This window comes from Ipomoea nil, unplaced genomic scaffold (assembly GCF_001879475.1).
Source record: "Ipomoea nil cultivar Tokyo-kokei standard unplaced genomic scaffold, Asagao_1.1 scaffold0579, whole genome shotgun sequence".
Lineage (NCBI taxonomy): Eukaryota > Viridiplantae > Streptophyta > Magnoliopsida > Solanales > Convolvulaceae > Ipomoea > Ipomoea nil.
In genome coordinates, this window is record NW_017617007.1 from 786,863 (window position 1) to 795,946 (window position 9,084).

Sequence of the window (9,084 nt, forward strand, 5' to 3'; positions counted from 1 at the left end):
TCATGTAAAACGTTTGATCGCAACCAAACAGTGGACCGCAGCCCGAGAGTGTAAATCTGACCGCAGCCAGCTTCTGAACCGCAGCTCAGGAATAACCAATTCGATCACAACCGAATTGGGGTATCATGCACACATAACACATAGCAAACACATGCAACCCACATAGGCACATTGGGGAGGGGAAGAAATCGTATAATGAAACCTATGCGTGATCATTCACATACTAAGGATAATCCTAAGGGGTTCATACTTCTTACGCCTAGGTCAACGGGATACCAATTCAACTAGCCTGCGATATATATAAGACTTATTCAACCTACGAATGGTACCGGAACATCAAACTAGACATAGGCACGATAGACGGAGTCCGTTGGGACACCACGGGGTCGGGGGAACATCAAACGGGGAAGCCGAAGACCCGAGTTGGGCAAATTCCAGCGGGTAGCCGGTGGGTGAAGGGTCACCCGCCGGCTGCCCGCCGGTGACGAGGTTCCGGGCAGTCGCCTGCCCGCCGGCTGCCCGCTGCCGGCGACGTCCAAACTGGCCGCGGGTAGGTGGCGGGTCCCCTACCCCCACCTACCCCCCACTGACTCTTTTTCACAAATAACGCCCCGGGAACCTTTGTGGAACCCGAAACCATGCTTAGACACTTTCAAACGCAATTGATACCGACACATAGACAATTAACGGATCAAAAGCAAGAAACATACGGCACATATCCTATCATGATTTTCTAAACATAATTAACACCCAATCATGCGAATTCCCACCCAATACATTAAGAATAACACCATACGAGTTTCACGTTGCATCCTAGGGCTCTAATCACAATTAAATCATCAAGAACGTAACCTATCTTTTAACATCAAGAAACAATACAATTTATCAAGAATATCTCATAATCATCAAGAATCCGAATTCCTCAAGAATATCACACAATCATCAAGAAACCCTTTTCATCATCAAGGTTATCAAGATAAAACCATATCACTAATTATCAAGATCACATCATCAATATAAACAATTTATCAAAACACAAGAATATAGAGGGATGCCTAAGAGGGATATCATAGCTAAGAAAATAGGTTTTGTTGAGACATGGGTTACCTCTTAGCCTTAATTAATTCCTTGGCTATGAAGGGTCTTTCTTTAAGCTTTCTTCTTTCTTGATTTCTCCTAAGGGGATTCTTGGAACTTCTTGTGTGGTGAGAGATTATTGTGGTGTAAGATTTAGGTTCCTCCTATGATCCTATATATATATATATATATATATATATATATATATATATATATTCGTAAGAGTCATAATTGGGATCTAAATGCTATGGGCTTGCTAATTCCATTCCTTATAGGACTAAGGACTTGTTTTAGGGATAAGGGTCCATGGTCTATAGTGGACCATATTAATTAATTAAAGAGAATCCTAATCATACTCTGAATAGTAAAAGGCCTACTTCCTTTATTCCTAATAGATAACTAGGTCTAGGATTCCTAATTAGAATCTGAATAGTAAAAGGTTTACTTTCTTTATTCCTAATAGGCTTAAGACTCTAATTTAGGCAAGGGTCCACGGTTCATGGTGGACCTTATTAATTAATTAAAGAAAACCTAACCGAATTAAATCATATTTAATTATTATTAACGGGATTAATTAAATAATTAATCCGGGATTGAAGGCCGTAACACGGGGTGTTACATCTGGTGTCACATTTTGAACAGCAAACGTTGGGCTTCTATTCAAAATTTGTATACTCCAATTAACTGCTTCAGGCCAAAAGCTTTTAGGAACACCACTCCTTGTAAAAAGACTTCTCACCATGTTTAGGATAGTACGATTCTTCCTCTCACTAACCCCATTCTGTTGAGGTGTATAAGCTGCTGTTAACTGTTTTTTAATGCCATGCGACTCACAAAATTGATCTGTCAATTGCCTGGAACAGATAGTTTTTGGCTTTAAGATCCTTCAACTTCAACGCCTTCACCTCAGTTCTTTGTTCTGGTGTCATCCCCGATGTGGGTTCTGCTACGGCAGTCTCCACCACGTCCCAAAACTCTTTGGACTTAAGAAAATTTTCCATTAGCATGCTCCAATGGTCATAATGACCATCGAAGCATGGTATGGCAGGTTGCACAAATCCATCAGAGGCCATTGATCACCTGCTGCAGCTGTGAGTAAACTTGGCTCTGATACCAAATGTTGAAAACTGATTTAAGAACAAGGAAGTCTTTCAGGTATTTTCTCAAACACTTAGTGAGAAGTAATAATATTGTAATTGAGGAAGATAATCTGTATATATTATTCACTGACCAAAGCCTTTAAATAGGCTAGAATACAATAACAGAAACAACCTGCATATCTTGCTAGAAAATATGATCAAAATAGAATCACTAAAGAATAGGAACTAATTTATGACTAGTTCAGAATATAGAAAAACTATATAGAAATAGGGAAATATTCTAACAACAATAAGCACAAGGAGAACAATCTCTACTATCTACACCAAGTAAAACATTATACACAATTAAAAAAAGTAGAGAAGGTAGATGAAACTCCCCTAATGAATCTCTTGTGTCAAAGAATCATCATGAAGCCTTCTTGGAATTGAGCATACTCCTTAGTGTTATTCCTAGAGTCAAGAGCATATAGACATGAAAGCACAAGTGAAAGCAAGATATAACAAAAATAAAAGTGCTAAGAAAAATAAAGAAGAAAGTAAGGTGCAATAAAATTAAAGATAACATGGGGTGCCTCCCATGAAGCGCTAAGTTTAACGTCGCTAGCTCAACTCAACCTCTCAAGGAATTATCCATGCATGATTGGATGAAGATGAGTTCCTTTTCTCCATCCACTTTATCTTCAATGAATTTCCTTAAATGCCGGGCATTAAGGAACTCCTTTAAGCTCAAAAGTAGCATATTCTTCTCAAAGAAATTGCAATGATCGACTTCCAAGAATATGTTCTCTTCTTCAATCTTCATCTCTTTTTCTTTTTCTTTTTCTTCAACTTTTTCTTCCACATAGCACTTCAAGTGGTGGCAATCAATAAGTTCCTTTAAGATCAAGTTCACTACTCCAATTGCTAGGATTCTCTCATTCTTCATTCCAAGTTCCATGCTTTTTTCCTCAAATTCATTCTTGATCCATAAATCAACCATGGATTTCTTCCTAAACTTTGGATCAAGACAGTAGCAATGAGCTTGATTCTTTTCTTGATCTCCACATTTTTCCTCTTCTTGATTTTCCTTTTCTCGAGCAAGTAATGGAAACCTTGGGTCTTCATCATGCACCAATAGGAAGTTAGAATCCTTGGATATGAATATAGGCCAATGAGGGCCTTCACCTTCAAAAACATTGACACCTCCCGGTTCCCAAGATATTCTAAAGTTCTCACCCAAGGGAGTGTCATCCATTGAAGGGCATTCTTCATGTGTGCCACAAATTTCATCAATTTCATCATTGTTGAGCATTTCTTCAATTGGACCATCTTCAAGTTGTTGTTCCTTATAACCATTTCCTTGCAACTCTATACTCTCTCCCCAACTTGGTGTTTCCATCTGTAACTAACATTCTGTTAGAATAGTTAGAATCAGTTGTGGTAGTTTTAATGGATAGAAGGTGTATATAAATCCTCTTCCTTTCTCAGTAGTAGTTGTAAAGATCAGACAGTGTTACATTGATTTCTGACCAAGAGGTTCTCTGTACACGAGGGTTACTTTCTCTTATTCTCTCAACAACTACTACTGAGAAAGGAAGAGGATTTATATACACTTTCTATCCATTAAAACTACCACAACTGATTCTAACTATTCTAACAGAATGTTAGTTACAGAATGGTTAAGATCAACAGCGTCAGAGGTTGGTTTTGTGAGCTTCTTGTCAACTGTATTTGCTGGTGGTTTTGCTGAAGATATACCATCTGGTGATACTTCTCATATTCCTTTTAATTTATGAATTAATGGAATATATCTGGTCATGATAAGCTACTCTATATTTATACATGACCCATGAGTTTAGTTTTAAGACATCAAAAATAGATGTGCAATTATAAGTGCTACATATATAACATATTGAATATGCTTCTCCTTATTTGAAAAATTTGAGCATATAATATCTTGATTGAACTAATAAGAGAGTTTGTTATTCTCTTGTTGACAATTAATTATTTGCTATAGGCCATAACGGTTGAGATTTATCACACAACTTATATTTGAGACAATAGCATAAATTCTCAATAAGGTTTTTCATTGTTAGGTTGCACTTGTCGTTGGTAAACCTTAGTTTGATCTTGATATGAGTCTAAATATTGTGATATATAGCATAAATATTGAATATAGCTTTGCCCAGAAGGCAAATTTGTTGCACTGATATATGATAATAGCACTAGGACAAATTCCCCAAATGTAAAATTGACTTGGTATTGATATTAAAAAGTCAATTGTTATTTGTCCAAATTCAAGTTTATTGGTTGCGCTAATTTATTATAGCATTGTTTCACATGAGTCTTTGACATTGAAATAAATCTCAAATTTCAGTATTTAAACAAGATGATAATGCCTAATTTTTAATATAGTTTTGCCCAGAAGGTAAACACTAAGAGCACTAGTTTTTATTGTCACCCTTTGTCGTAAGCCCTCTATTATGAATATTTGATCGGAAAGGATCCATAGACCCTAAGTCAATCCATGAAGGATTACCATGAGTCTATAATATATAAATTATAAATTATTATGATCCCCCAATGCATACAATGCATGATCCAAACAATTAATTATTGGTTAATTATCTGGAAAGTTAATTATTGAATTTTACTTCTCGAAGTTCACTTCCCAGATTTTATTACTTGGTTTTTACTTCCCTAATTTTACCTCCCGGATGTTATATTTTGGATGGTACATGAATTCGTTGTACTCCAGTAGAAGTACATGATCAAAACTATTTTAAACATTGTCATCTACGATAGTCACATAGTACTCCAGTAGCAGTACATGACAAAATTATACTAAGTGCTTTGAGTGTCGTCGATTTTTTTTTAAAAGACAACAACACTTAACTTTTGTGGAAATATACTCTTTGAGCTTTAAATCTTCCCTACTTGACAATGTGTTGGTCATTGGGCTATTTATCTAATAAGGCCTGGAAGACCTCTAATGGGATTCATTTTTGGATGAGTAATGACTCATGAATGAAGTCTGCAACTTCTATTTTTTTTAATGTTATGCTACTCTACAAAAATGCTATGTGATTCATAGCCAAAAGTGATTCACATCATGTTGGTTTGCTTAAAGCAAACAAATTGTGAATATTTGATGATGATGCCTCATCATAAATTGAGAAAATGAATTTTTGAGATCCTGAATGATCGCACCATCTATACATCTATATGGCGTTTAACTTATTTAAGATGGTTGTGTACTCGTAAAATATCATTTAATCAATATGTATGCTTTCTCTATTTGGACATATATGATTGCATATACTTTTGAGTACTTATATGTTGCAATTCTTTTAAAATTTTAAAGACCAATTTTTTAAAAAAATTATGGCATGAACAATTGGGTCCCTTAGGGCAAACATAATGAGTAAGATATTGGAATTTTTAAGCATGTGTGAATAAGAAATTACCAAATTATCTATTTTTGGGGATATTTGTATTAATTCAAATCTGACTCACTGAATCGTAAATATTTCCCCATACACATAGTACATGGTAGAATTAAACATTTCCCAATCCGTGTTTCTATTTTTAGTATGCAGTTCATTTTATTGTATCATCACCTCAGCGTATCTCTGTGGGCTATAGATCTCTGTCTGTTGTTTAAATACCTAGAGCTCATTATAGGGGATCAATAGATACGCTGACTGCATACTTAATTAATGAAGATCGTTTCTTGGTATCAGGGGGAGATAAGAGTTCAAATTTAATAGAATGCCAAGAAATTTCATAGAATGAAAATATCTTCATTATTTAAATCTATGTACTAGTTAGACTGAACTGAAAGATCAGAAGATGATCTATTTGCGATATTAGCAAATAATTTGTCAAATATATCTATTGATCATAAAAAGAGTGACTAGGTCCCCTATACCTTCCCCAATTTGGACCAAATATATATACCGATACTCCTTGACGCCAGAAGTGTAGGAGATTTATCGGTGTAAGATATAAGAATCATTATACTAGATCTAGTAAATAAACATTGTCACTCTTGAAATAGCATTGAACAATTATGTCCTGCAGACGTTCGTCCAGATGACGAAAAATTCTAGTAAAATTTATAGGTGCACCAAACAAACGTAATACTAGAGATGCGGAACGACCAGATCAAAATATCTTTGGGAAATGTCTAGAATCTGATTGTTTTAGAAATTGCCATTACTTTTACAAATATATGGGAGAAATTTATAAAAAGGTTATATACTTGTCGACAACACAATTACCATTACAATATTATTACCGGTAATCTGTAGGAAACCTATAAAAAGTTCTAGACAAAAAAAAATATGATTTATGGCTCTAAATATCACTTATTAAAGATCATGGTTCTTCATTGATCTTTTTCCTGAAGACCTTAATTGGATTTGTCCTGACAAGCTCTTCATGTTCTCCTTTGATATTTAAGCTTGTGTAGTTGTTATAGGCTTCACGAATGTTTCTTCCTTCAACTATTCCAGCGTTCCACCACGAAATTAGCTCAAACGAATTCATTCCTTCTTGATAGCTCTTTCCTGACTCTTTGTGCACTTTGAAAGCTGCATTGTGAATAACATTTTGTGGAGAGTCTTTGGTTACACTTGAAAGATCTTCGATGAGATTCCTGATCCTTTGTCTTTCCTTTGTTTCATCCTCTCTTCTTTTGATTTCTTCATCATGTTTCTTCCACAGCTCTCTGTTTTCTCTTTTGATTCTTTCGTTTTGGGTGCTAATGTGATCTTGCCTTGTATGATTGTCCCTTGTTTTAAGCCAGGTAGGGACATTGCAACCCTCAAAACGTTTACCACTTCCTTCTTCGTATGGAACAAAGTCCACAAAGTTTCCTATGCCATCCATAGTTACTTTGTTGTTCTTCATAAGTCTCTGCCTTAGTTTTGTCTGTTCTCTCTTGGACAGACCCGCGAAGATGTACTTGGCTTCAGAACCAAAAGATTGGCGAGGCTTAATTGATCTGGATTGGTATCAACCATGGATCTTGGCTTTGAAGAATGGTGACCACGAGACCTTGATGGAGGATGGGATGGATTTGTGTTCCTTCGGCCAGAGTCTCTTGGTGTCCGAGAAGGCGAGTGTCTTGCTTCTGGAGACTGATCTTTCGTGTTATCTCTCGGATCTCTCGGATGATCATCATCCCTATCCTTGTCATCATTTCTCTTTTCCCCCTTTTTGGCATCATCAGCACAGGTGGTAGGAGGAACAGAGGAAACCTTATTGACTGCAACCAAGATATCCTAGGCATACCCGAGAAATTGAAGAGCATATTCTCCCAGTTGGTATGCATTATCTTGATAAGTATCGATCTTGGTACATGCTAGGTCAACATGTTCTTTAAGGCCAAAATGAGAATGTTTGAGCTCGTGTTGTTGCCGTGCAACTTTGTTCATGGTGGTGTCCAATTCATGAAGTCTCTTAGCAATTCGCTCAAGGAACTTGTGATCAGATTGAGCTTGTTGAGACGGTTGAGGCTGTTCTTGAGGTGGAGGCTGAGGTTGAGATTGAGCAGCCATCAGAAGATCTACCTTCTTGCATAAATCATCTAAAACTTTCGTGTCCTTTTGCCGTAAAGCAAGATATTGCAAATGGATGGTTTCGGCTGAATGGACAGTTTCTCTCATGAGGTTCGTGATAGTCCGTGGGGATTCTGCAGTAGACTCTTCTTCAATGTTTGTTGGTGTTGTGTCCATTTTTTCATCTTGATGTAGTGCTTCCCTTTTGCCACCACTTGCTGAGCTGAGAAGGATTGGTGAGGCTTCCAGTTTGCCCTCACGAACAGATTCTTTCTCTTGCTTGATTGGAGTCTCGTCCATAGGTAGAACAAGTGGAACTATGGCACGAGACAGATCTTCGAGATGTTCATTTGAAGCTTCTTTCGGGTTATCACTGTCAAAGGGTAATTTTCTTAGGGGAGATCTTTGAGGAAAGGTATCATAATCAGGACCGATCAAAATTGGATCACTGTCTTCGGGATCGGCTTCCTGAACACCTACATTACCCAACTGATCATCATTGTCATCATCATCATCGCTGTCATCATGTTCGTCATCTGCATCATCATCATCATTATCATCTTCATCTTCATCTTCATTCATATCACTTTCGTCTTCTTCAATCTCTCGTCCATGCTCATCCTTCGTGCTACTAACATTGCAGTTTGGATCATTCTGGTGTTCCTTTTCTAATGTGGTTTTGATTTTTGACAGCAGCATGGCATAACGAAGTTGCTTCATTTCTTCTTCCAAGGCTGGATCCAATGGTGGCTTGTTAAGTTCAATGCAGATTGGAGCTTTGTCTCTCCCGAGAGTGCGATTTGACATCTTGTAGGAAAACACTCTATTGATTTCTTCAAGGCGAAGGGCTTTGTAAACATCATCTGTGCCAACCCATTTCAGTGCAAAGTCTTCTTTGTCTTGCATAGCTTCAAAGGTTTCAAGGAATGTTCTTAGGGGAGCGGTGCGCCACTTTTGCCACTACAAAACTCGTTGATAATCACTTTCAATAGATGCTCGGAGAATTTGATCTGGTGTTGGTGCTTTGGGAGCTGGTACAGAAGGTTTCGGGATAACTGGGATTGTTATCGGCACAACAGCTGTCTCTTCTACCAACGCAGGTTCTTGTGTCAGAATAACTTGCTCTGCATTGGTAGGTTCTTGTGGCAGAGATGTCATATCAAACAATGCATCAGACGCTCCTTTCGTCTTTTCTGGCGAACCAGGTTCTTGTGGAAGACTTAAGCGACTGGCCTCCATTTCTACATCAGCAAGTTCTTGTGTCAACTCTCGAAGAAGTTGCTCTGCCAAAGTAGGTTCTTGTGGATGGGGGACTTATGAAGGAATGAGATCAGTTTCTGGGACTTGATCATCAGAGAGTCTTT

At 37.4% G+C, this 9,084-nt stretch overlaps 1 protein-coding gene across 1 annotated transcript; it reads right to left on the reverse strand.

Annotated features, from left to right (window-relative positions):
- Positions 1 to 7,081: 7,081 nt before the first annotated feature.
- Positions 7,082 to 8,626, reverse strand: LOC109174262 (101 kDa malaria antigen-like). Its single transcript, XM_019323505.1, has 2 exons — positions 7,522 to 8,626; positions 7,082 to 7,428 (listed from the first exon to the last, which is right to left on the reverse strand). Exons 1-2 carry the CDS (start codon positions 8,624 to 8,626, stop codon positions 7,082 to 7,084), a joined length of 1,452 nt encoding a protein of 483 aa, XP_019179050.1.
- Between the last annotated feature and the right edge of the window lie 458 nt (positions 8,627 to 9,084).

Bases quoted from the DNA above. Each gene is read 5' to 3' on its own strand.
- LOC109174262 (XM_019323505.1), bottom strand. From the start codon at position 8,626: ATGCAAGACAAAGAAGACTTTGCACTGAAATGGGTTGGCACAGATGAT. The intron at 7,429-7,521 runs GTACCAAGATCG...TCTTGGTTGCAG, and splicing joins AGAACATGTTGACCTAGCAT to TCAATAAGGTTTCCTCTGTT.